The following is a 27,269-nucleotide window of genomic DNA, read 5'->3' as shown; positions in this document are numbered from 1 at the left end:
GGTGTTATGAAGAGAGCGAGTTTGAAAGAGACCAACCAAGCGAGACACAGATGGAGACAGAGAGAATGAAGTGAGAGGAAGACTGGCAAGTCGGACAGAAAGACCAAGAAGAAAGACAGACAGACAGACCAAGAAGAAAGACAGACAGACAGACCAAGAAGAAAGACAGACAGAAAGACCGAGCAAGTTATAAGAAAAACAAAAAGAGACAGAGACCGGAGAAGGAGAGATAAGCCCATAATGAGATTTCCGTTCTGTGAAGGAGCTCAGCAGGCTAACGCTAAATTCAGACATGACTTGTCTGCATAACGTCTGCTTCGTTAGAAAGACTTTTCGACAAGATGTTTGTTTCCAAAGCTTTAAATCCTCACAAATAATAATAATAATAATAATAATAATTCGCCTGCAGGATTTTGACAGGGGACAGACCCCTTTTAGAGCTTTCTGGGATCAGAGCTTATCAGATTGTGTGGGTTCAAGTCAAACAGCAGGTCAGGAGACTCATGCCAGAATACAGCAACCGATTCCAACACGTCTGTGTCAGGTTCATTAGAGCAGTAAACGTGCAACATATCCTCAGAGACCACGAAGTATTAAGTGGCGAACTCACTGACCCATGTAAAAGTGTGCATGTGTGTAGATGAGCTGAGCTTGGTTTGTTATTCCTGCACTGATAAAATATAGAGCAGATGAACATCAAAATCCAAAGACAGATTAAACTCTGTGTGGTAGCTCTGGGTTAATGATCACAAGGTCATGGGCTGTAACATGGCTGACCCTCTGCTCTGAACCCAGCTTCATAACTTGCCATTTGAATTGCTATACAGTACATGTGATAAGTATAAAGCGCCTTTGTTTAACTTCTTTGACGTGACCTGCAATTAAGAATGGGTAGGACCAACAAATTCTTCAGAGGGAGCATGAGCATGCAGTGGAGGACTAAAGCTGAAAACATTTACCAGTAAAGCAAATCCCTTGAGTAGATATTTTGGGCGGTAAATTCAATTGAATCCAAGTAACATTTAATTCTCTCTTTCCACCTCTGTCAATTGTGAAATATCAGCAAACCTGTCAACCAGTTCTCATGTGGTGTTCATGAAAAGGGTCAGAGGAAAACCGCCAGACTGGTTTTACCTACCAGCAACCACTGTTTTCAACTGCAATGAGCAGAAAACCAACTAAGAGTGTAGCAAACATTGAGAACCAGGAGGGTGCCTGAGTTAAAACAGCAGAAGGTAACATCAAGATCCTCTCAAAAAAAAAAAAGGAAAGGATTTTTCATCTTATAACCAGCACCATACTACAAGTCACACTCCTTTTATAAGCAGCGGCTCACCAACCTTCATAATCTCCGTCACTTGTATTAAAGGCCAAAGAACATCTTGTGTTGGCTGAGGAAACCCAGACCACAAATGCCTGAATCTATAAAAATCAGTAGCACATGCCCCTTAAAGGACACAGGAAACTGGTAACAAAAAAGACAAAAGCAACCCTGTACCCTGTCTGCTTTTATCAGTGTTGAGGTGACAGACAAAAGATCCACACAGAGCTCTGTAATTTAAACCGCTGTCTTTAAACCGCTCTTCAGGTTAAAATCTGTTTAAAAAAAAAAAAAAAAACGCTAATTCGAGCTCTGGTTCAGAGTTCAGGCTACATTTAGCCTGACAAAGCAGCGTGTGCATATCCCTGAGGGAGCTCCTTTAATGTGACACTGTGTAATGGATGATTAGTTTAAACACGTACAGCAATGTAGAGGTCTTTATAAAAACGCCTACGCTAAGCAGATTTCCATTTCCAGGTTTGCCCATCATCCGTATGGTACATGATTACAAAACGGAGCATGAGCAAATTTTTTATTATTTTTACTTATTGTAGATGATGTCACTCACCATAAGGCCACTGAGATCAAATTCTAGGATCACTGGAGCATTATGCAAGGAATAAAACACTTGTGAACTTGCTGTGATGGGAAAAGAAATTCTGGACAGAGTGGTGCAACACTCGCACATTTCCTTATTGACATTTTCGACAAGTTTGTCACTTATGTTATAGTATGGATTTATACACTGACCAGGCATAACTTTATGGCATCAACAGCTTTAACTTCTTAAGCAATTTCAGCTACAGGAGCTCGTCTGTTGTATCGGACCACACAGAGATAATCACTGTATTCACTTCACCGCTCATAATGTTGTGCCTGGTTGGTGTATAATATTTTATATATATATATATATATATATATATACACACACACACACACACACACACACACACACACACACACACACACACACACACACACACACACACACACACACAGTATATGGCTGAAATGATTCCCCAAGTAATGTGATTACAAAAATTCATTAAGGCATTTTTTTTTTATTTTAGTCCATTTAATTACAAACGGAGCGCTGCGTTTCCCACGGACCATTATAACTGACGTACCCACCCGCTAAACTCTTTAGCGCTCTGGACGGGGGACACAGAAGACGCTGCAGAATAAAAAATGAAGGAACGGAGAGAAAACAGTAAGGGGCGATGAGAAGATTCAGTCCAAAGAAAACGGCAGAAAGTTTCCAAAATTTGGGATCATTTCACGCTTGAACATAAAGAAGACCCCGTACAGTGCGACTACCGTCATTTAAAATAATTTTTTCTTTTTTTATTTAGATACAGTGCGGTCAAAACGTCCCTGGCAGTGGCCGTGTAGAGCAGGTAGTGGAGCCTCTTTTTTAAAGCCGGCGATAAACATCCTGAGACAAGAAAATCACATCACCATACTGTGTGAGATTTAATAAATAAATACACGAGTGAAAGTAATTATTTCAATAAACAAATTTTTTCTCATAACCTGCTCTACACAGCCACTGCAGAGAGATTTTTTAAATGCACTGTATTTGTATTTTGATGTAATATGGCTATTAAATGCACTAAATGTGCTGTTTAGTTTTCACAGATATTCGTGTGCAATTTCAGCAAAAGAAATAGAAGGGCATTCGTTCTTGACAGGCAGCCATGCTGTACCTTTGTTAAGTTACGCTGACAAACACCAGACTAAAAGGTCATGGACAGTGTGAGGACAGGCAGTCTGTGTCCCTGTTGTCATTATACTCTATATTTACACTGTGCACTTCACACTCCTACACACAGCATTCATAAAGCGAGGAGAGTAAACTATTCATTGAACAGTCCAACTCTCATCCACCACCTCGGCACCTCTAAGGGACATTTATTCAATAGAGTCACAGATCATCCAAGAAGCATTTAGGCGTTTAGACGTGTGGGTCCCGGCCACTCGTGAGTTGGGAAGAAAACCCAGAATCGACTCATGTGTAGCCATGCGTTTTGGGCTGAAACATTATTTTGGCTACTATACGGAGCCACAAGAAACACACACTCAGCTGTGCGCTGCCGAAACACTAAAAAGTGAAAACGCTGGCGATATATATATATACTATATATGTATATATATACTATATAGTGTCCTAAATAAATACATAATCCATACAGAAGGGAAATTAACACCTTATTGGGAAATGTCTTCCAGGTTTTATATTAGAAATTTTTTTAGCTTTTAAAAATGCATTTGATAAAAGAAGAATGTCTTGAAATCACTCTCACAGCTGAAACAGGAAGCTTTTGCAAGTTTGCCATGGACTTTAGCAGGAAACATGCCAAGCAAATCACCATGTCAGTTCTAGGACCCCTGCTTTTTACAATATACATGCTTCCATTAGGAAATATTATTAGAAGGCATGGAATTAGCTTCCATTGTTATGCTGATGATACCCAGCTATATATTTCATCCAAACCAGGCGATACAGCTCAATTAGCTCGCATAACTGAGTGTGTTGAAGAAATAAGAGATTGGATGACCCATAACTTTCTGCTATTAAATTCTGATAAAACGGAGATTTTGCTCATCGGCCCAAAAAATAGTACACAGAAGCTCCAGCATCTCAGCCTGCATTTAGACGGTTGTTCTGTAACTACTAGTTCAACGATAAAAGACCTGGGAGTTATTTTAGACAGCAACTTATCTTTTAAAAATCACATCAATCAAGTTACAAAAACAGCCTTCTTTCACCTTAGAAATATTTCTAAGCTAAGAAATATGTTATCTATATCTGATGCAGAGAAGCTCGTCCATGCGTTTATGACCTCTAGAATAGACTACTGTAATGCATTACTAGGTGGATGTCCTGCATCATTAATAAACAAGCTTCAGTTAGTTCAGAATGCCGCAGCAAGAGTTCTTACTAGGTCAAGAAAATACGATCATATAACCCCAATCTTATCGTCCCTACATTGGCTTCCTATTAAGTTTCGAATAGACTACAAACTACTGCTACTCACTTATAAAGCACTAAATGGTTTGGCTCCCATGTATCTATCCAGTCTTTTAACACGCTACAATCCGTCACGCTCCCTGAGATCTCAAAACTCTGGGCTTCTAGTAGTTCCTAGAATAGCAAAGTCCACTAAAGGCGGTAGAGCATTTTCACATTTAGCTCCTAAACTCTGGAATAGTCTTCCTGACAGTGTTCGGGGTTCAGATACACTCTCCCAGTTTAAGTGTAGATTAAAAACATATCTTTTTAGCAAAGCCTACACATAACACACATCACACACATCACATCACAACCTTGTGCTCCAGAATATATGATTACATGCACATTATCAACTTGTGCTGTTAATATCATGAACAGCAGCTATGCTAATTCCTCTCCACTGCTTCTCTTTCTCTCCCCATCCCGAGGCATCCTGAGGTTTGGCCAGCTCCAGTCACGTCCCACCTCGTGAAGATTATGGACCTATGGATGATCATGGAGAAGTAGATGCCGAGTGTTTAAAGGCCCTGGCATGGAGAAGCTGATGCTGGATCTATGATGATCACAAATTGTTCTGTATTGTTGAAAGATTTATGACCAAACTCTTGATGTCACCCATATGAGGATGGGTTCCCCTTTGAGTCTGGTTCCTCTCAAGGTTTCTTCCTCATATCATCTAAGGGAGTTTTTCCTTGCCACTGTCGCCACGGCTGCTCATCAGGGACAAACGCACACCATTCACCTTCACTGTTGTTTTCTGTAAAGCTGCTTTGAGACAATGTCTGTTGTGAAAAGCGCTATACAAATAAACTTGACTTGACTTGACTTGACCATGTTGCTAAACTCAATGATTCATAATGCATTACTGCAGCACATGGCTATACTGCCCTTTTGTCTATTCTTTGACATCTGTTACACACATCAGTGTGTGTAAGACACTGTCTCGGCTGTGTTCCAGTTTCCACCCACAGCACTGTCCCGCACTGATGAAACCCGACTTCTGACAGGCGGATAGTCCCCCACATTGTGCACACACAATAACTGTGGCCTCCACGGCGTTGGCACGCCAACGTGTCCCGTTGCACGGCATCCATAAAGGCCTCCCTACTTGCCAAATAGCAGTCGCACACAAACGTCTGTGAATGGCGTGTCTTCAGTGGAAAGCCATTTCAATCCTCCACTGTTTAAGTGTCTCACTGCGAGGAACTGGGATTAGGACTGTGAGGTCGCAGTGACACATTCGTTACCTTACAGGACGATTGGACAGCATAATGAGAATAAACAATCCCCTTTAATGAATGAATAACCCCTATGACAATAATTATGTAAAATTCAAAAAATTAGGGTCTAAACCAAATTCAAATAATTAATAGAAATCTATTCATGTATGCGAATAACCATGTAAACGTCATTTCTAATGAAGTCTGAATGATCTTTTCCTTCCTCCTATTAGGAGTTAAAAGTTGTCATTTACTGCAATTTGTTAAAGAAAAAAAGGCTTGCATGTAAACCTTTTCAGCCGACAAGTGACAACTTTATCCCCACCAAGTGCCTGAAAGCACAAATTTTTGAACCAATGCTGACAATTGCTTTCTAATTATCAGCATTTAAACTATTTGTAACATGATCTGACACTTGATTGTATGCCTACTCAACAAAAAAAAAATCTGGTTAATCATTTTTCAGTTTTTAGAAAGCACAACAAGACAAGAGAAAAGTGAAAGTGTGTAAGGAAGAAAGGGGAAGGAGAAGAGATCTAGAGAGAAGCAGCTCGATTACATGCGGCATGGAGAGATAGCGGATACTCACCGAGTAGGCACCGATGAGGACAGCAGCATTTGCCCTTTTACGCTGGTCAAAGCTGGTGTAGTGCACAATCCTTTTTCTGGCCAGTGTAAAAGACTGAAGCGCAACAAGGGGAATAAAGACAATCAATTATATTTAAAATATTTACAATATTAAAGACCACAAAAAAATGCATTTAAACAAAACTGGAAAAAACAAAAGTATATTTGGTATTTGATTAAACACTAAGGTTAATATATCAAAAGTAATTCTCACTGCAAACAGGTATTATTATTATTATTATTATTATTATTATTATTATTATTATTATTATTGTTGGGGTACATTAGGTGTAACAGAAAAACATGCAAAACATTCGATATCTGAAAATATAATAATCTCTCGAAAGGTCTTCCTGATTCAGTCTTGACTCTAAAACGTGATGTACGTGCTCCCCGATCTGTTGTTACACACATGGCCCTTGTCCATAAATGTCCTGCGAGTTTGTTTGTGTATTTGTTTGATGTATGGATTTACTTTACATGGCAGGCCCTACTCAGAAATGAATAAACACCCTTTTCGGTCACAATAAACTTTGAAGAGACTTTGCTAACAGAATGCTAACTTTGCGTGGTTCATTTGGCAACCCCTCTTCTCGGGTACCTTTTCAGAGGCGGCAGCAGTTGCAATGGATCAGGCAATGAACACTAAAATCTGTCCCTGAATTTCATTAGACTCAATACAATCCTGTGCATCTCGTATTTTAATTTCAATTGGGAATATTGCAAACAGACCTAAATGCATGAACTCAATGACTTTTTTCAGCTTTTATTTCTTTTTCTATTAATTCTTTCTGGTTGGTCTTTAATAATATAAATATGAATAAATATTTCCACTGATGACCAAAATGTTTATGGTGCATCCTGAGAATTTATTTCCTGTCACATATTACTGCTCTGAAAACTCCCACAGATAGGTTGCAGATTAGCTGAGCATCTGTGCAGCCTGTAGCATATGCACAGAAATAAGACAGATACTCGAGCACCTGCCCCCTGCTGTTGCTGTTGTTGTTAACCTCTCGCCTGGGGGGGTAAAGGGACAAGTTTGGGGGTGTGGCCGAGCAGGTGAGCTGCAGGTGAGCAAGAGCCAGACACACAGCTTTGCATTCTGATGCCAAAAAAGAAGCCAGATCATGCAAGGACCAAACAGGCCAGGGGCGAATGCATTGGAATAATCTGAAGCGCTTAGACTGAAATGCCCTCTGAGCATCTGTTTCTGCACTGTAGCGTATGTGCCAGACAAATATGCAAGATGGGGAAAGAAAGAAAGCTGGGGCAGGATAAATATATATTCTCAGAGATATCGCTATTGCCTCAACAACAATATAACATGGACAGCATTTCCTTTTAATGACTTTAATAAAAATTTAATTGTGACATCACGTGTACGGAATAAAACAGACGGAAATTAAAAAGATTTCACCTTAAAATTTATTATTTTCCTATAAAAGCATATCCCCAAGTGTTTTATTCCTCTTATACCACAAATATTGGGCACACAAGATGATTTATTTAATTTTGCATCACATTTAAATCAATGCTACATCCTTGTGCTGCCTCACCTTCCAACTTTTACTGTTACAATAAAATGCATTTTATAGTAAAATCAGCTACAGACCTAAAGTTACTGGCTGTTACAAAGTTTTGTAGATGAGCTGTTACTAGTGAAACAAAAGCATTGGAACAAATCAGCAGCACTACAGCTAATTAATCGACACCTTTGGGCCAATCTGATTTCACAATTCAGTTAAAATGTGCTTGTGTATAACAATATACAAAAACGTGGCATTCTTTTCCATAAAACCCCAACGTTTAAGTGCATAGCTGGCACTTCTTATCTTCTGTTCAGGTTAAAGATTGGCCCGGGTTGAGAATTTACAACAAAAACATGTCCGAGAGCATGCGCAAAAAGGGTGCGACGCCAATAAACTACAGCGAGAGGGATCAAAGACGAAGAATGGAAATAAATGGAAATAATCTGAATGCTAACCTAAAGTGTAGCACTGAAGATCTTTTGATACTCCATTTAATACATGGTATTTATAAGCATCAGACTACTGAGGGGTTCAAATCCGAGCACCGTGAAGATGCAACTGATGGGCCATTGACCAAGCTCCTTAACTCTTACCTACCCAGCACCTCTCCTACCCCTACAAACGATTGTTTACCAAATGCTGCAAATATATCTTAAAAATGATAATAAAATCATATGAATATTACCATGAACAACGTCCTTCTAATTGTGAATTTCCCTTCAATTGTCATTAACAGCTCACATATGATAGGACCTTTTCATTTAAATATTCATTACTATGAGATAATTCATGTAACATTTATTTAACTGAAGATGTCTCCAGTGTCCTACATCTTAGATAGGAGTTTTTTTTTTTGCTTTGTGGGTTTCTTGGTCACATGACAAGCTGCATTTTTTTTTCTTTCAAATCAAGAGAAAGAGGGAGAAAAAAAAAGAGGCTGGTGAGAGAACAACTGTTTACAGCTGCTATAGTATAAGTGAGAACAAGAACTATTTATACTATTTTACATATTATATATATATATATATATATATATATATATATATATATATATATATATATATATATATATATATATATATATATATAACGTCATAATGTTTTATTTATTAACTAATACACATTGATAGTGCAGGACATTTGCTGTGGTATATAAGGGAATAAAACATTTCAAGAAAGCTTTAATGAACTTCAGGGTGATGACAGCACTTCATCACACCACACATCACACTATTTACACATTATTCATCTTCAGAGTTCATATTATTAATGTTGCAATTAAACTATTTATTTTTATCACGAATAATTTTTTTTTCTAAAAACCACTGGCAACTACAACGATGGAGACTTACTGAGAGATCTTCCTTATAATCAGGAAACTGTTTCACATCCACCCTTTCTTACACACAAGTACAGGTACCATATAAATCACTCTGTATTTAGGAAATAACAGCGCATCAATCGTCAATGCTGCATATCAATGGTAACTGTACACCGACAAAGTGACCTACACGGTATGTGGACCTGATAGAAATTCCACCAAATGTACATTTCCTTCCAAGTCCCTCACTATACCACTTCCACCCCTTCTGTTCGTCTTTTTATTTTACATGCCGTTCACCGAGAATGCTGTCCCCATAGTGACAGAGTAAATGGTACAAACATGAGGCAGGGTCTAGCACACGTGTCAGGTGGGTGGGGTGCAGTGTGAGAATAAAAATGAAGGGGGGGGGGGGGGTGGAATGAAAGGAACTTCATGCGTCTACCAGAGCACTTTACCTTCAACATTCCAAAACATGAACACATGAGGTAACTACACCTGGCCAGCTTCAGAAACAGAACAAAACACACAGACACAACAGGGATTATTATTATTTTAACCCCTGCTTTTTTACGACATGGTAGATGACGGTGAAAACAGGCAGTTGGCAGATTGGGAGTTGACATCAGGAGTGAAATGGGGTGTTGAAAGCTCGCTCAATTGAAAGCTATAAAAAATAAATAAAGAAATGTCTATAAAAAAAGATTTTTGAATTAAAAATTTATATTTAAACATAATTGCAATTTTTTTAATTAATAAAACATAGCATGCAATATTAAATGACAATCGGTAATTAATAAGTCGTAGCATTAATGGAAATCAGTTTCATTTTATGCTGATGTGAATTATTGGATAATTTGACCAACAATTCGTTTAAATAGTGATTTCTTATAGGTATATATATTTATATCAACTATATGTCTATTATTATAAATTCTAATACGAATGTTAATTAGCGCAAATAATTGAAATTTTTATCAAATTATAATATTCAATTAAATATATTTTTCAATTTCAAGAACACTCAAGTCCAAAATAAACTGTCATTTTCGTCATACTGTAAGAACTACAATTACTCAAGGATTTTCCACCCCTGGCTCACATCTGCTTTGGGTTTTGCTCGGCTTGTTGACTTCTTTCATTAGAAACTGTGACTCTGACCGATTAGAAAACCTCAAATTGAGCATTTCAGCAGAGCCCTGAAGATTAAATAACACTAATTATGGACTGGTCAAAAACATACTCACAGAAAACAACAAATGGGGACTATCTGTGGTGGTATATATAAAAAAAAAATAATACAGGCTTGCCAAGAGACTCAAATACTGTTACCTATTTAGCAAGCATGTGAAAATCTTACCATTAAACAACAAAGAAAAACAATGTATCTAGCACTACATATTTTAATATATACGCGTGCACACACACACACACACACACACACACACAAACGTATTTACACCTAGGGGCGATTCAGTATAGCCAGTCCCTATACCAGAATGTTTTGGCAGGAAAGCAGGAAGCTCACTGATCAAGTTGCTGGATTTCTTATCGGAAGGATGCGAGTTCAAACCCCTGCACCACCAAGCTTCCACTGGTGGGCCCTTTAGCAAAGCTCATAACCCTCAAATGCTCAAATGTAAAAGGAAATAAGTCGCTCTGGAAAAAGGGCATCTGCCAAATGCTGTAAATGAAAATATAACCCACAGAACACAGAAGAAACTTCTAGGAAACATACTTCTACCAAACATCACACTATCTCCCGAAAATCTAAAATGACTGACATTTTTTATTGAATAAACAAAGTTTAAGTATATTTAAACAGCGAGAATAAACAATGTTTGAATAAGCAAAACACTACTTTCAGGAAAATTGAATATTGTTATATGATGACATGGTGATCTGTACTATAGGTCTGAAGTTGGTCGTCTAATCATATAATTTGTAATGGAAAAATGGCTTTAAATAGAAAACATTGGAGAACACAATCCTTTGTTAATAGCGACCTCAACCTTTTTGACCTCACTGTAAATCCTGAGACCTTGTGATGATCATGATTTAAATCATAACCCTGAGTTACAAGCTGAGGTCCTGACACTGCAGACTCTCTGTTTTTTGTGCAAATTGTGGTTGCTGTGCTCGGCTTGAGGCTACACAATTTGCTGAGTAACGGAGAGACGTTCAGACAAGCGTATCCCACAGTCTCTGAGGACAGGATTTTTGTCTAAATAAAAAACAAACAAAAAAAGCCAGCGCAGCTTTAAGACAGGTGAGTCAGGCGCTAAAAACAGAAACTGCGTTCAGTGTGTTCAGTTTACAGAGAGGGAATGCGTTCTAAAGCAGCCCTACAATTGTTTGTCTGACCTAATTTAGCTTCTGAAACAGAATCTCAGAATTAAAAACATATTACACCTTGTACTGACCTATGCTTGCAACATTACGATGCGCAACACATGCATGCCAACAATGTCGCAGTGGGTGTGAGTGGGACACCCACAGTGGCTTCATTGTCACTGGTGCATACTGTACATTCTTCTAGTAGGAGGATTGTAAGAAAGCAAATAAAACAAGCAAGTCCCTCACCTTTAACTTTTTGTTGAGTTTACAGCAGTACCTATACAGCATGGCGAGGTTGAGTGGTCCGAAATCTGCATAAAAGCTGAAACAGAACACAAATAACGCACACAGAACATTCAATTAATTACTTTCCGATTTATCTGGTAACTACAGTAAGTCATTAATTACAATATTTCCAGAAATTGTTTTATGAAATACTCAAAGTATTAATTCCATATGTATATCAGCTTGTTTTATATTGTATTACAGCTGTCTTGTGGTTATGAATGCATTATAACAATGCTGTATACTATGGACTGATAAAAGTACAATCAGTAGTAAAATCAGTAATGATAAACATCAATATTAATTTTATTGGTGCATAATTACACAGAAAAGTTTGCAAATATTTAACGTGAATATGAAATCGGTTGTAACTACTTGGCAGAAGCAACCAGGTTTTGGGTTATAAAAAAGATGGTACTTGGTGGAATAGTGTTGGTCTGCTATCGTTATTTTTAACCAAAAACTTTCCCACACCTGCAAAAACTTTAAAAAATCCGACAGAAAGCGAGACCACTGATGCATCAATTCAAGCAAAAAAAAAAAGAATCCTATAGCATATACACAATATGGACAAAAGTATGTAAAGTACACCTAACTTTCCACCCACATGGGATTGGAGGCACACAATTGTATAATTGGACAACAGCTTTGAATTTTCCCTTTATTTAACCTGATCCAGCATAATAATGCTTCTGTGCACAAAAGATATGCTTTACATGTCAAACATATTGAACACCTTTGGGATGAATCCGAACGCTGAATGCACTCCTGGCTTCCTCACTACATCAGAACCAGCTTTACTAATACCCTTGTGGCTAAATGATCACAAATCTTGTCGACTACACTCCATAATCTAGTGTAACATCTTCCCAGAAGAGAGGAGATATTATTAAATTGAGACGAAATGTGGAATGGGATGTTTAAAAAGAAGCATGTACCGATCGATCGTCCACAAACGTTTCTCCGTATAATGTACGGATTTCGTGTTAAGGACCGTTGCCTAACTTCAAGCACGTACATCACACGAGCCCCAAAGCATCAACGATCTGCAGGAGCTTTGTGGGAATTTATTAGTACACAAGCTACATTATTTGCCAAACATATCAAGAGTGTGTAGTGCGAAGTTGATGTTATGACACAAACATTTCCATGTGCACAAAGTCATTAAAGTGACTAATTGTGGAAAATCAAGTAGCTCTTTCAATTGTTTGTGTAAAAAAAAAAAAATGGGCGGAGGCAGCGCAAGGTGTGAATGTTGGGTTCCACTTACTTTTCATACACAAACTCATCATCTGTGCAGAAATAATGCGTGTTCGCTGTACTCTTTGGTTTGCTTCTCAGTGTGGCGAAATAGAGGCGATCTGGGGAGGGGAAAGACAGCAAAAGAATGACATGTCTAAAGTATTTGGGTTCATATGGATGTTTATTTGGACAGGTAGAACTGCGATTAGCTCTACGCAGTTGCTCTCAGCTGAAGCAGGCGCTGTTAAAGTGTAAATAATACTATATTACATCAGAACCTAATAAAACATGGAGTGGTAAAGCCGCATGGGTGTTTTAGGGGTTGCCTGCCCTCCATTAGCATATATAATAAAAAAAAAACTTACCGCATGCAAAGGAAAATCTAATTTAATAATCAAAGGTGAATTAATATTCAAGAAGGTACCTTTAATAAACTCCGAAGCTCCTATTAAATCATGATCATCAGCCATTTCTGAAGACAAGATCACGTCCATGCGCTCCAGGTGCTCTCAGGTCATATGGGATTTTGTTTGTTTGGGTTGTTTTGTTTTTTTTCCCCCCGAAGTCTCGAGCTCCTGCAGCTTTCGCGTTCGCGCGCACCCGCGCTCGCGCACCCCCTCCCTCCTCCTCGTGCACGCAAACTTATCGCTATATATATATATATATATATATATATATATATATATATATATATATATATATATATATATATATATAATTAATTGTTTAGAATAAATAACATTACAATTGATGAAAACAAATCACAAACACTTCTGAAATGAATCCACGGTTATTTTTGACATTAATTCGCGTTCATCTGCACACAACTTACGCACCGCGATGCTAACACGCTAACGACAAACGGCAATGAATGGAGCGCGCGCGGCGGCCACTTTCGACTCCATAATCGTGTGTAAAACTCTATAAAACTCAACCAAATCCGTCCCCTGAAAGCAAAAACCCGAGTTTCTTCAGCAGTCTAAACTAAGCCGAGCTCTTCTGAAATCTCTCTCTCTCTCGTCCCTCCCTCGTAAGAGTGAGAAAAAAAAATCCTCGCACTACCGTTAAAGGGGCGTCACGTGTCCCCCTCCTGTCCAATCAGAACACAGGCAGCACTCAGCCTGCTAAACAAAAACCCAGGAAAGCAACGCAGCAACGTGAACCATCCGTGAAGATCCATGAAGCTACTGAGCAGCTCAAGAACTATAAGGATGCATTTATATTCGAATCAATATAAACATCTGCTACAATGGTTTGGGACTTCATTTAGCATGAACAGTTCACATTAATGACGATGGAACTATAATGCATTGACATTGGACATTACAGATTTTCTCAAAACTACTTTTGCTCAGCCTCCACATCCTGTAGTCACTTCATCCTGTAGTGCACATCATAAAAAGCCATTTTTATTGCTTTGGTCAAATTGTGAATGCTTTTGTGCTTTTGAAGTAATACATTTTATAACATTGTACTACCTGAATAGTCTAAACCCCAAAACAGTTAGGCATCAGCTCATTGCATAATTAATAAAATGCAAAATGGTTAAACCAATCTGTCATCTAAAATTTCCAATCAACTTTTTGGACTTGAATTGATGAATTGTGCAGATGAATCTGGAATTTCAGTAATAGAGGGATGTGTACTGCATTAGATAAACCAATAACTAACTAGTTCTCTAAAATATGTCAAATCAAATCAAATTTTATTTGTCACATACACATACATTCAGGGTACGACATGCAGTAAAATGCTAATTACGACGGTCAGATGACGGTCAGATGAATCTCGTTAACCTTCAATTGGTGAGCAGATACAGACAGAGCAAAACACAGAATTACATTTTCTGATGAACAACCAGGAAATGAACAGACACTATTACAAAAAGTGTGAATCCTGCCTGGTCGTTTGCAGGCAAAAATAAATCAAATATGTAATAAAAAAAAAAAAAAAAAAAAAAAAAAAAGGTGCTGTTCTTCTTCTCCTTTCAGCTTTTCCCATTCGGGGTCACCACAGTGGATTAGCTATCTCCACACCCCCCTGTCCTCTATATCTGCCTCTTTCACCCCAACTACCTGCATGTCTTCCCTCACCACATCCATAAACCTCCTCTTTGGCCTTCCTCTTTTCCTCCTCCCTGGTGGCTCCATCCTCAGCATTCTCCTACTGATATACCCCATGTCCCTCCTCTGAACATGTCCAAACCATCTCAATCTCGCCTTCCTCACCTTGTCTCCAAAACGTCCTACATGCGCTGTCCCTCTAATTGTGCTGTTGAAACGCATAAATGCAAAATCAGCCTTGTACATTCTTAGTCACTGTAATAAAGCCCATAGTTTACATCAGGAAATACTGAAACGTTGTACTGACAACATGACTGAACATTTAGACGATCTTGTTGGTGAACAGTAACAAAAAGACTCGATGAACTAAGGATTTTAAGAAAAGTACAGGCTTTTGCAAGAAATCCAATGTGTTGTGCTGTTTATACAAATTGTTTTGAGAAATGCACTTACTGGTTTGCATATATTAAGGATGATTCAAAACACATCAGTACTTCATTAAAACATCAGTAAAACATCAATGTTCTAACAGTGAAGTGTAGAGTGATAATTAGGGGGGAAGGTTGCCTCTGAACCTGCTGGTTCCTGTCTGATTTTTCTGTATATCCTCATGGTTGGAAGAACAACAGTTAGTGATTGGGCTGTGAAGAGTCCTTGATGATGTTGTGTGCTCTGTGCTGACATCTACTGTGGTGATGTCAAATGACTGGTGGTTGAGTGCCAGTGAGACACTGGACGTTTTTCGTCACTCTTTTCAGAGCTTTTAATTCACACGCCATGAACCTACATATGGTTTGTTTGCTTGTGTGATTATTTTTGTTTGTTTCATTAGTGTTTTATGTGTTTTTAGTTTTATTTTATTTATAATACACATTTAAATAAAAATGTCTTTACTTAACACTGTTGCTTGTCTATCTATCTATCTATCTATCTATCTATCTATCTATCTATCTATCTATCTATCTATCTATCTATCTATCTATCTATCTATCTATCTATCTATCTATCTATCTATCTGTCTGTCTGTCTGTCTGTCTGTCGCTCATGTATTTATATATTTGCTTTTGTTGGTTTGTGTGGCTATTATCTATCTATCTATCTATCTATCTATCTATCTATCTATCTATCTATCTATCTATCTATCTATCTATCTATCTATCTATCTATCTATCTATCTATCTATCTATCTATCTGTGTCTGTCTCTCTGTGTCTGTCTGTCTCTCTGTCTGCCTATATATATATATATATATATATATATATATATATATATATATATATATATATATATATATATATATATATATCCCTCTATTTGTCTGTCTGTCCGTCCATCCGCCCACCCTCCCTCACACCCGCCCGCCTGCTTACCGGTCTGTTTGTTTGTTTGTTTGACTATATCGATATTCAAAACCAGTTATTTCACTTCTCTAAAATGAATAAAGAACTCTTGGTGATGTGTGTGACGATAATACACCCCACTGTACCCTAGACTGAATGGGGGTGTGTTTGTAAAGGGGTGAGGACGTGATCACCCCAAAGCAAGTCACACATTCACAATTATGCACAGAATAAAATAACAGGATTGGTCTTACCTGATATTAAGGAAATCCAGAGCTTTTGCACAGTGGATGCTGCCTCACTGCACTCACTGTTCTCCTGGGCTCTCCAGGATGCAGCGTCTGACATGCCTTTGAACGTCAGCAAAAAACAAAAAGGATTGTGGGACTCTGGACTCTCTGCAATGCTCTATGCTCTGTCCAGCTTCTGGAAACTTGGATGGGCTGATACACAAAAAAGATTGTGGTACACTGGGTCTGTGGGGACATAGTGTGCACCAGTGGAACAGAATAGTGGAGATTTGGGTCACGTGACCCGCTCAGGTTTCCTCACATGAGGCTCCGGTTACGCATGTTCAGGTGCAGAGGTGTGAATTTCAGGCTTTGTCTGGCATCTGGACTAAATGATCTGTCTATCTAAGATTCAAAGTAAGACCACAGTTTAATGCTGGTGTGTTCAGATGCTTGTCATGTAGTTTTGTTCAGGTGTTGAGCTCCAGAAAACCTTTATTGCCATGTGCAGCTCTTTTTCTCAATGCTTGCTTGTGTGCTTTATAGATGATTCGATACTTTGGCTCTGACATCATGGAAAACCCATAGACGAGCCAAAGTGTGTGGTGTTCAGTGAGTGATATTCACTCTGAATCCAGCGAATAAGTAAACCACCAGTAAACTCCAATCACTCAATCTACACTCTCAGAACAAAACTGTACTTTCCCTTGTTCTTGTCCTGTCTAGACAGGTCTAAGGATGCACAGACAGACAGACAGACAGACAGACAGACAGACAGATAGACAGATAGACAGATAGACAGATAGATAGATAGATAGATAGATAGATAGATAGATAGATAGATAGATAGATAGATAGATAGATACGAGAGCGGCCCCTAGAGGTGACTCACTGACGCCATGGTTATTTATTTATTTATTTTGTTCTTTTACATGTTGGACAGTGAACGCTATAATAAATGTATTAGTGAATAGATATTTATATTTATTTTATTTGGCACATTTTAATGATTCAGTAGGTGTTCTTCGTATTAAAGTTCAATACTATTTTACATAGAGTGTTATGTTCGTTTTAGTATCCAGCATCTATTCAAAAGATTATTGGTTGATTAACCAGTTATCGACAAATTATCTCTCAGTATCGGTCAAATCCACTATCGGTTGACCTGTAGTTATTAACATAGCCTAATTATTTGTTAGACCCCCCCACCACCACCATATAAATATGCAAGTACATAGTTTGATTTCAATAGCAATGAATATGAAAAAACATGTCATTATGATGGTAATAATGGTCCTTTAATATCCTAGATATCTCTTGAAAAGTAATGCTTATTTGTCTGCTTAATAAATGTATAAATTCCGGCTCATGTAATTTTCTGTTACAGACTGAGACCCCCCCCCCCCCCCCCGTTAGACTAGATTATTTATTTTAACATGCATGGATGAATTTCACTACGTCATTACATAATTGCAGATAAAAATTCAGGTAAATGCATGATGTAAAAATGTGATCAAATCGAATGCCCTAAATGTAAAAGAAATAAAAAAAAAATAATTAACCATGAGGGAAAACTCTTGTGTAGCAAAACACATAATTCCCTTTTCAAAAAATAACATGAAAATATTTTCTGCCAATCTACCACATAAAAATAAATATATCAGTGTTGTAAAATGTATCTAGTAAAAAAAAGAAGCAAAAAATTTAATCACACAAATTGTTTAATAAACAAACTTTACACCTAAAGTTCCTGTAACTCAGGTTACTCTCATGCATTTCTTTTTAGACTTTTATTGGCTGTAAAGTTATTTACCCCCCACACTGCTGTTCAGCTCTTCCCAGGGATAGAGAGCAGATCTGATTCAACTGGATGGTGAAGATAGCGTAGAGGCGACTCTCTCCCACCCCCACTGAACATCTTCTCACTCATTCATTGATGCGGCCTTCCCAGACCCAAGGGCTCTATGCAAATTCGTTCCTTTCTTCTGTTCACACCATTGTTCTTCCATCTGCTTGGGGTAACTGCACTATCAACCCCTTTAAAACACAAAGAGGCCCGTGGTAAGAGCAACAGCCTTCAAGGCTGTCGCCTAAAACTAGTTACCACAGCACTGTCGACTTCTGATTGGTCGGATTTTAATAACGGCAGCTCTGACATTCATGCACTCGCCTCAATACATCGTCATGTATAGAAACTGCTCAATTAGAGAGATGTTTAGCAGTTTCTGGGTTACATAACAAACTGTGTTATTGTTTCTTATTAGCATCAGCTGAGAGGCAAAAAAGAGAAGCTAGTGAGATAATGACTTTATAGCTACTACAACATAAGTCAAGACAGGAAGTAAATTGTTTCTCATATATTCCACAACATACAAATTGATAAACGATACGATTTAGCAAATAAATGACCACTGGAGAATTTCACCGTTACTTATGTTTCTATTACAGCCCATAGTGTTATCAGACGTTATAGAACACACACAGAAAACATTTAAACAACTATATTCTCAACCATTTTATTGTGATCTTTTCTCTTTCAAAAATATCTTAAAGTAAATAGAGGTCATCGTCACCTACAGTGAAGCAAAAAAAAAAAAAAAAAGAAAAAAGTGGCAAACAAACATCACCAGGTATAATCCCTTCTCATAAATAAAGTAGTAAGCACTACAAAAATATAAGAAAAAACAAACAAGGGGAAAAAAAATACATAATTGACCATTTTCAAGGACTCTGCCCAGACCACCACATTACAAATCAAATAAAGCTAAAGAGAGAGCTTAAAAAAACGGGGAAAAAAAACAAAACAAAACACCACTCCTGGTGTCTTTCATCAACTTAAATAATTTACAAAAAAATATAAAAATAAACAAAAAGGCAAAGCAGCTACATCAATTTTTGTTTTGTTCAGGAACAGCAAACCATTTCGTTTAGCTCCATGTACACACAGTGCACTATAATTACTGGTGACATACATATTCCTAGCTCCATGCACATGATCAGGATTTGAACCTTGTTCTGATTGAGATTGTGGAATTACCGTTTCTTTAAGGCTCTTGTCCAGCACACCAAAGAGTGAAGTGGATTGAAAAAGAAAATAGTAGTGTCTGGTTAAATACTGAAGATTCTAACCAACTAATCTTTAATGCGAAAGAGCTCCTAGGACACACGACGCTCGGTTACAGTGTAAGGCAATACCCTGAGCAACAAAAGTCATTTGAGAAACGGGAGATTATTATAAAAAGCATGAACCAAAGCGGACCGACTCTGGGTCGGCTCAAAGACTAATGAAGCGGCTGTTCCGTGTGGAAGCACGAAGAGAAACGCCGGGACGAGAACGGCATTCGCGCCGTCCGGTCGGTTACAGTAGTGTGTTTCTGCTACATGACCTCCGTCGGCGCGCCGAAAGCGAGCTCACAGGTTGGAGTTGGTGGCGCCCACGCCCTGGCACTCGACGATGTAGGTGTCGTTGTTGGCGTGTTCGTCGTCTGCTCTGTGTATGGCAAACTTGGCCTGGAATTAGAGACAATGCATTCACACTTTTAGTGTGGCTTCGACCTAATATATGAAGGAAGGGTGCATGAATGCCGTTTCTAGTGCCTACAGCTTAACTCAATGGAGAAACCAAACACCTGTTTTTGTTGCTACAGAGGATCAACCATCTCCATATTACTGTCCTTCTCATCTGCCTCTTTCAAACAAACCACTTGCATGTCATCGCTCACCACATCCATAAACCACATACACCTGCTTTTCCTCCTGCCTTGCGGCTCAATCCTCCACATTCTCCACAACCTGTTGGTTGCTCTAAAACCCTGCTTACACGCTAAATCAAAGGTTGTTTCAACATCTGCGCAGACCAGAGCTGGAGGAAAAAAAACGTGTTTGATCGATTTCTAATAAGCATTTAAATATAAACGCATTTTTAAAAGTAGTACATTTGACACTTCATCTCCCTGTCAAAATGTTCTCTACCATGACTTAATAAATATAGGTAACAAATTTCAACCATAAATTGACATCTAAGATCAAATTAATAAATAATTACGTCAAAAATATCTACTTCGACGAAGAGACGAGACACCACCAGCTGCAACATTGTTGTTGTAAGATAAAGAAAACTGAGCGGGGCTTCCTAAAAAATATGAAAATCTGTCTTTTTTCTTCATCACAGGGACATCATTACCTTAGTGAGCTGCTCTGCTACATGGATGGCAGTCTGTGTGTGTAAAGTGATCGGTCCTGTGCGCATCCGGGACGTTCCGTTAGCCAAGGCCATGAAGACAATCAGCTGTAAAAACAGTGGTTAAGAAAACAGAAATGAATATAGGGCACGTTTTAAAAATAGGGGTGAGTAAAATTTGCATCATTATTGTACAGACATTTTTAGTAGCAGTCCTCATCGATATCAACACAGACAGATTTTTATTTTAATATGAATCAATCGGAAACAATCCAAGTTTGTTTCTACCCGATCATCTCTTAGTGCTAAGTTTTATGTCACTCATGTTGGAAGATGCTGTAGTCTCTCCTTTTTAGATTTTTCACAGTGCATCTACTAGAATTAGCATCATTAATCAAACTATGTTAGAAAAGCGAGCAGTTTGCCAGTAGGCCAGTAGACTTCTGATCAGAAGGTCATGAGTTCAAATCCCAGCAACACCAAGCAGACATTGAGCATTGGGCACATGAGCAAGGCCCACAACACAACTTCCTAGCAGTATAACTGAAAACTAAGTGGCATCTGCCAAATGCCGTAAATCTAAATGTAAATTAGCTTGGACTAACAAGGTGTGTGTGTGTGTGTGTGTGTGTGTGTGTGTGTGTGTGTGTGTCTGTGAAATCCTGACCTGGTCTTGCAAAAACTCATCCACACAGCCGTTGTGCCTGATGTTCCTCAGGAGCATCTCAGCTGCCTCAATCCCAACTTTATCTGCATAAACACCTGAGGGACAAAAAAAAAAAAAACAAATACATCAGACTCTCCTATGATTTAGACATTTATAGAATTTTGCTGTTGTTAGTTTTTCATTACTTCTTTGAGAAAATAACCTGCTAACTGGGCACAAAGAAAAATTGATGAATTACCAAATAAAAATAAACAACAACTGTTCCAGCTTTACTGCAAAAAAGTGCTCACCTTTCTTTCCAAGAGATGAACCAGCAAAAATACAGCCGGTAGAGGACTCTGCAATGATTCTGGGTGGAGGAAGAGACACAAATCACATCCCATAAGCATAAGTGTAAAATGATGAGGAAATATAATTCTTTCCTTTTAAAAAACAATTACATGATGCCATTTCCGTTTCCACAGGCCTTGTCCTTCTCTTGCAGAGACTGTATGTTGATGTAAAGATCTTTGATCTCTTTCCGGATGGTGCGCACGGCTGCAGCGGACATGTCCTTCGCCAGCTAAGGACAAGAACCGATCAAACCAGACTTTACACATCAAAATATACAGGAGACACGAACCAAGTTCTATCATGCAAAAGTGTAAAAAATATATTCACGTTCATTGGGGTTAATTTAATGCGAAACCAAAACTTTAACTGTCGCAACAAAATTTCTTAATACTATTACAAATTTAATGTTGTTTAAGAAAACATTTATACACACTTTTTCTTCTATTAATTAGATCATCAGATGTAATTGCACAGTTTGAACGATAGAGGGCACAACCCACAAGGTGAAAACCAAATTTCCATGGTGAGAAAAGTTATTCAAGTTATTGCAGGATTTTACTACCATCTGATATTTATTAAGTGTCGTGAATTGGCCACCACCCACCTCAGTGCACTTTGTTACTTTTAATCATTACAGGTGTCTTTCCACATTGCTGAAAGACTACACTTTTAGTTTGTAAACTGTATTCCTATTTAACTCCACAAAGCCTAGTATGTAAATGTACATTTTTGAAAAAGTCAAACGATTCCTTGGAAGAATATTTTCTGAAAGTAAAAAAAGTAGTGCTGTAGTGTCTAACTTAACATTATATTAAATAATAAACACAAACATGTATTTTACCTTGAAAGGCAGCACTCCAGCCACGAAGGCCCGACCGTAGATCTTTGTGATGGTACCTCTATCTGTCATGTTGATGGGGCTCAGCTCTTTCACAGGGTTCACCTTTACCACCACTTCTCCACCACCCTTGGGGTAATAACCTCTGCAAACGCAAAATCAAACTGAGTTACAGTACAAAATAAAGTGAAAAGGTAATTAAAAACCAAAATATTGAAAACTGGATACAAGGTACATAAATATAAACTGTGAGCTGTTAATAACAAGTATTTTTTTTTTTTACCTCATCCTTAAGTCACAGTCGAACTGAACTCCAAATCTCTCCAAGATGGGTTTAAATACCTAATAACGGAAATATAAAATATAAAGAACATGTACAAAAAAAAAAAAAAAAAAAAAAGAACATTTTCATTTTACAATATTTTATCTACTGAATGGAAACTATATTTGAGGAAATTTAAATAAATCATCAAATTAAAAAACATTACAATACATGGTCAAAAAGTTTGAAATGCTATCATCAATATCATCTGATTCCAAACAAACGTCGCATGAACAGCAAATAAAAGGCAATGTAGAAAGGTAGATAAAGATGGGAAAGAAACAGATGATTAAGTACTAAGGAAAAAAAAACAATAAGTAACAAATGAAGAAGGTGGTAAGGAATAGATGTCCAAGAAGTGTTAGGGGAAAAAAAATTAAGTAGCAGATAAAAATAAATTCCCTAAGACCTTCAGTGTGTAATCGATCTGTGGAGCCATCTCAGCGTTGGTTCCTCCTTTTAAGCAGAGCTCTGAAGGTCCCCCAGTGAACAGCGCACAAGGCAACGAGATCTGCAGCAGAAGTCCGACACTCCTACAAAACACAGCATCTGACTGTAGTCTAAAAAATTTTCAATAATAATCAATATAATGTATTATAATATTAATGAGATGGGGGACAAGGAACAGAGGGAAAGAAAGCAATTGAAAAAATAAACAAATGGAAAGAAATTTTATTTTTATAGAAAGTATTTTTTAAATAAGACTGAAAATTCAAATACATTTTTTTAAAGCAAAAAAGTGGCCTTATTGTTCTTTAAAAATAATTACTAGATTTATAGATCTACTTTGATAATAAAAAGGGTGGAGTTCCTGGCTTTAGTTTTTCCTGTGGACAAACTAATTTTATTTGAGATGCTATGAGAGAACCCCCCCCCCCCCCCAAAAAAAAAAACCCATTCCTACCCAGCAGTCTGCGGATCAGCGATGTAACTGCCGCACTTGAGCTTCCCGGGAGTCAGTGTGATCTCTGAGGATCCCACAGTGGCTCCCTCCAGATTCCCATCACACATGTCCCTCAACAGCTCCAAGCCTGACAGATGCTGAGGCCTAGTGAGGGGTGTGGGGGAAGACACGGTGAACAATGGCAACGACTTTTCATATTCCCTGCTGTTGCTGTCTGTATCGAACTGTACACATCATGTAAGTGTTCACAACAGACCTACGCATTTATATACGAAAGGACTTAGACCTGTGCCATATGACAATACTGAAACTATGATCAAGATTTTCTAAAAGTCATAAAACTCTTACAAAAAAGAAGTTAAAATGACACTGAATTGATCGGGGACAGTTGGTGGTTACTCTCGAAGGTATTTACAATTACAATCAAAGCAGGTGTGTAGGAAAACAATAATAAAAACGATTGACGAGTGGCTTTACGTTGTAAATTGTGGCCTGTTGATTAGTACAAAATTTGTGCATCTTGAACTTTGTCAAATTGCAAAATGTACCTTTTACTTATTGGTCCAATTTTTAAAAAGGCATAACTGCTTTTTTTTATATATGTATATATCATAATGCATATGATGTATCATATTACCATACAACATTTGGCACATCACCCACCTCTACATGGAACCAAAGAAGACGAGGAGATAAACGCAACTCCAATCAAGCCAGATATAAAAGCTATAGTTTAAAAATATTTATAGCGATATCTAATTGCACTAGAAATTTGCTTCAGGTTTTCTATCTCTTGGATCTAAATATGTAAATAATGACATTTATTTAGTATTAACAAACCACAAAACCAACAGGAACGTGTGTCAGCCATTCAGGTCCTTTCAGAAATTGAGGAGATACGTGTCCTATTCTTGTTAAAACAAAAATCGCAAATATACAGAAGTATACAGGATACCCAAATGTTGTTTTCCAATGTGCTGGAGAAATATAAGAAATCAAAAACATTGCGATACGAGATAATTAGTGGAGACGAGTAAAAATCTGGGGAAGTTTGAGTAGATAGGACAATAAATACAATAAAACCAGATGTATTATAGAATTACAGGATTATCTTTCAACACATTGAAATTTTAATAGCTACAAAAATGCTTTCAGGAGATATGTTTCGTACCATAATTACATCTGTGTTTTTTTTTTTTTTTTTGCTCAGACCCCAAATGTATCTCAGGACATTCTGGTCATATCTGAACAGGCCAAAAACTAATTCAATAGAGTGATGTATTTGGTTATAGTTGATAAAAGTTTTTCAAAGCCGGCATCCTTCTTGGTCGTTCATGTAAACAAACAAACTTCATTCCGATGTGAGGAAAGTCTTCGAGCTCATGTGGCCATGTGCTAGTGTGGAGATCTAACAAAGGCCTCCTTTCAGCACTACAGTTCAGAGATGAATACAGACACCTTACAGCTTCAAAAGGTGTCCTGAGATGTTGTAAACTAATAAATGTACCACCAGGTCATAATAACGTTTCAGCCCGAGGGTCAACCTAGGCTCTTGGATAGAGGTCTGACTCCAACAAGCAAACTTGGCTTTGTTTCAGGATTCAGGAGGTAGGGAGGGGGATGAGGGTTTCCCAAGAGAGACTCGGAAAATAGATAGACGCATTCAATATGGTAAAACCAAACATATTTAGTTATTTATCTAAAAAAAATGTAATTCAGACCTTAAACCAGGAGTGCTCCTTCCTGCCCGGATTTTGTTGATTTTCAGAGAAGAGCCTTGGATACAACTGAGTGCAGCTGAAACCCTGAGGATCTGTCCGCCCTAAGTGGAAAAAAGAGACACAAAAATAGGACGATATTATAAAATTTTCAGACTCAATCATCGTATTTGTTTTAGACAATAAATAATTGATGAATAAAATCCCTAAATGAAGCAGCTGTAGTAGTGGTGGTGGTGGTGGTCTAGTTTACTCACCCCTTCCATTACACTTCCGTCCATCTCGAACGCCTTTGCGGCCATTTTTGAAAAAATCCAACGAATACTACGAATATTATTTTCTTTCACAGACTTTGGGGTATGATAACACAAACCTCCTGAGAGCAGAAGATGCGCAAACCTCTGTGAACCGCTAGAAAACCGAGCTCCACTCAACTCAATGGCCAAAGTTAGCTTGCAAGCTAATATATACCGGTTCCCAAACAATGCGGGGGCTAAAACCGCCAAACTTCCCGACACTCCACTGCGCTCAAGGAAACCCAGGACCTATAAGTAAGCAGTAGTCGGTTAAACTCTACTAACTAATGCTTACTTTGAAGTAAACCAAAAGCAAACTTATTTGTAATAAAATCTTCCTTGAGTTCCGCTGATACGGATGTAGATTAGCTGACTCGCTAACTGCCCGCAACTAGTCCCCTCTCACACGCAAACTGATAGAAAGAGACTGCGCATGCGTATAACTGGCAGGCTCGAGGAGGATCCGCAAGGAAGATAGGGCGCATGCGTTTAACTGCCAATATCGCGCGCACGACTTGGACCCTACTGCGCGTGCGCAAAAATTGCGAGGACGCTAAGTGCGCATGCGTTCAATTGCCATTCTTTGCTGAAAACCAAAAGGACAATTAATTTTTTGGTGAACCTATTTATTTTTCAAGGTGCATTTTTCCTTAAGCAAATGTACAAAGATACTAATTCTCTGTGTTCAATCCCATCTGGACACTCTTTGTTTGTTTGTTTGTTTGTTTTTATTACAAACAAGAATTTAACAATACAAAATACAAAAGCAGGAGACAAAGTAACAAAACAGTAGAATCAAAATTAACATAATCAGAGTGCAAATCCGATAGAAAAATAATAGCTTCTGTAAATTGTAAAAACAAAATTTACAACAAAGGAATAGTAACATGGTAGACTGACTGCCTTTTTTTTTTTTTTTTTTTTTTCAGAAGTCTCACTCCATTAGTAACAATATCAGTTTCTGGAAACACCAGTGGGGCAATGATGTTTGGATGGCTCATGGTTCAGAGCACTCAGCTGGGGTAATGATAATGAAAAAACAGTTTGCTGGGCCTGTTTTACACAATTACACTGATTCTACGCGGCACTTTCTTTTATTGGTTTTAATACCATTTTTGTGATATTGGTAAATATTCACGGTTGCAACACCTCTCCAGAAAATGACATGCTGCTGGAAGAGATTAGAGAAAACATCCTCTTATGACTTAACACAAATCCAGATGCTCTCATTTTTATTGGTGGAGATTTTAATATTGTTCCAGATAATAACCTGGATAGATTTCCCCTTAGTCAGCCTGCATCTCTTAAAACCAAATTGGAAATGTTCATAGAAAAGTTTAATTTAATTTATATTTGAAGGGAGAAGTTTCCAAACACTAAATCATATACATGGGGGCCAGACGTTGTCAATTAGATTACTGGCTTGTTCCACACTATAATGTTTCATTAAGTATTCTTCCTTCCACGTTAACAGATCACCA

The 27,269-nt window shown here is 37.9% G+C and overlaps 2 protein-coding genes across 8 annotated transcripts in view; both read right to left on the bottom strand.

Moving 5' to 3' along the window:
• The window catches only part of cdc14ab (cell division cycle 14Ab), a 49,210-nt gene extending 35,259 nt beyond the window's left edge, over window positions 1-13,951 (bottom strand). For 4 of the 7 annotated variants that reach the window (XM_083559199.1, XM_083559201.1, XM_083559203.1 and 1 more), the window contains exons 1-5: window positions 13,323-13,557; window positions 12,927-13,017; window positions 11,618-11,693; window positions 9,493-9,540; window positions 6,144-6,236 (exon numbers count right to left, since the gene is read on the bottom strand). In XM_083559199.1, coding sequence (XP_083415325.1) covers window positions 6,144-6,236; window positions 9,493-9,540; window positions 11,618-11,693; window positions 12,927-13,017; window positions 13,323-13,392 — 378 coding nt within the window. In that variant the 5' untranslated portion in view covers window positions 13,393-13,557. Of the gene's footprint in view, window positions 1-6,143; window positions 6,237-9,492; window positions 9,541-11,617; window positions 11,694-12,926; window positions 13,018-13,322; window positions 13,558-13,734 lie in introns of those variants that run through there. The other 3 variants (XM_083559202.1, XM_083559205.1, XM_083559200.1) reach the window with 2 other exon arrangements.
• Window positions 13,952-19,030: 5,079 nt separating this feature from the next.
• Window positions 19,031-26,253, bottom strand: rtca (RNA 3'-terminal phosphate cyclase). Its single transcript, XM_083557970.1, has 11 exons — window positions 25,750-26,253; window positions 25,496-25,596; window positions 23,775-23,918; window positions 23,280-23,403; window positions 22,832-22,890; window positions 22,552-22,693; window positions 21,818-21,939; window positions 21,668-21,726; window positions 21,378-21,472; window positions 20,714-20,818; window positions 19,031-20,040 (listed from the first exon to the last, which is right to left on the bottom strand). Exons 1-11 carry the CDS (start codon window positions 25,792-25,794, stop codon window positions 19,942-19,944), a joined length of 1,095 nt encoding a protein of 364 aa, XP_083414096.1. The 5' UTR covers window positions 25,795-26,253; the 3' UTR covers window positions 19,031-19,941.
• Window positions 26,254-27,269: the final 1,016 nt, after the last annotated feature.

The sequence above is a fragment of the Silurus aristotelis genome (genome assembly GCF_946808225.1).
Source record: "Silurus aristotelis genome assembly, chromosome: 13".
NCBI lineage: Eukaryota > Metazoa > Chordata > Actinopteri > Siluriformes > Siluridae > Silurus > Silurus aristotelis.
Note: the sequence above shows the minus strand (reverse complement) of the source record. Positions and strands in the feature narration are given on the sequence as shown.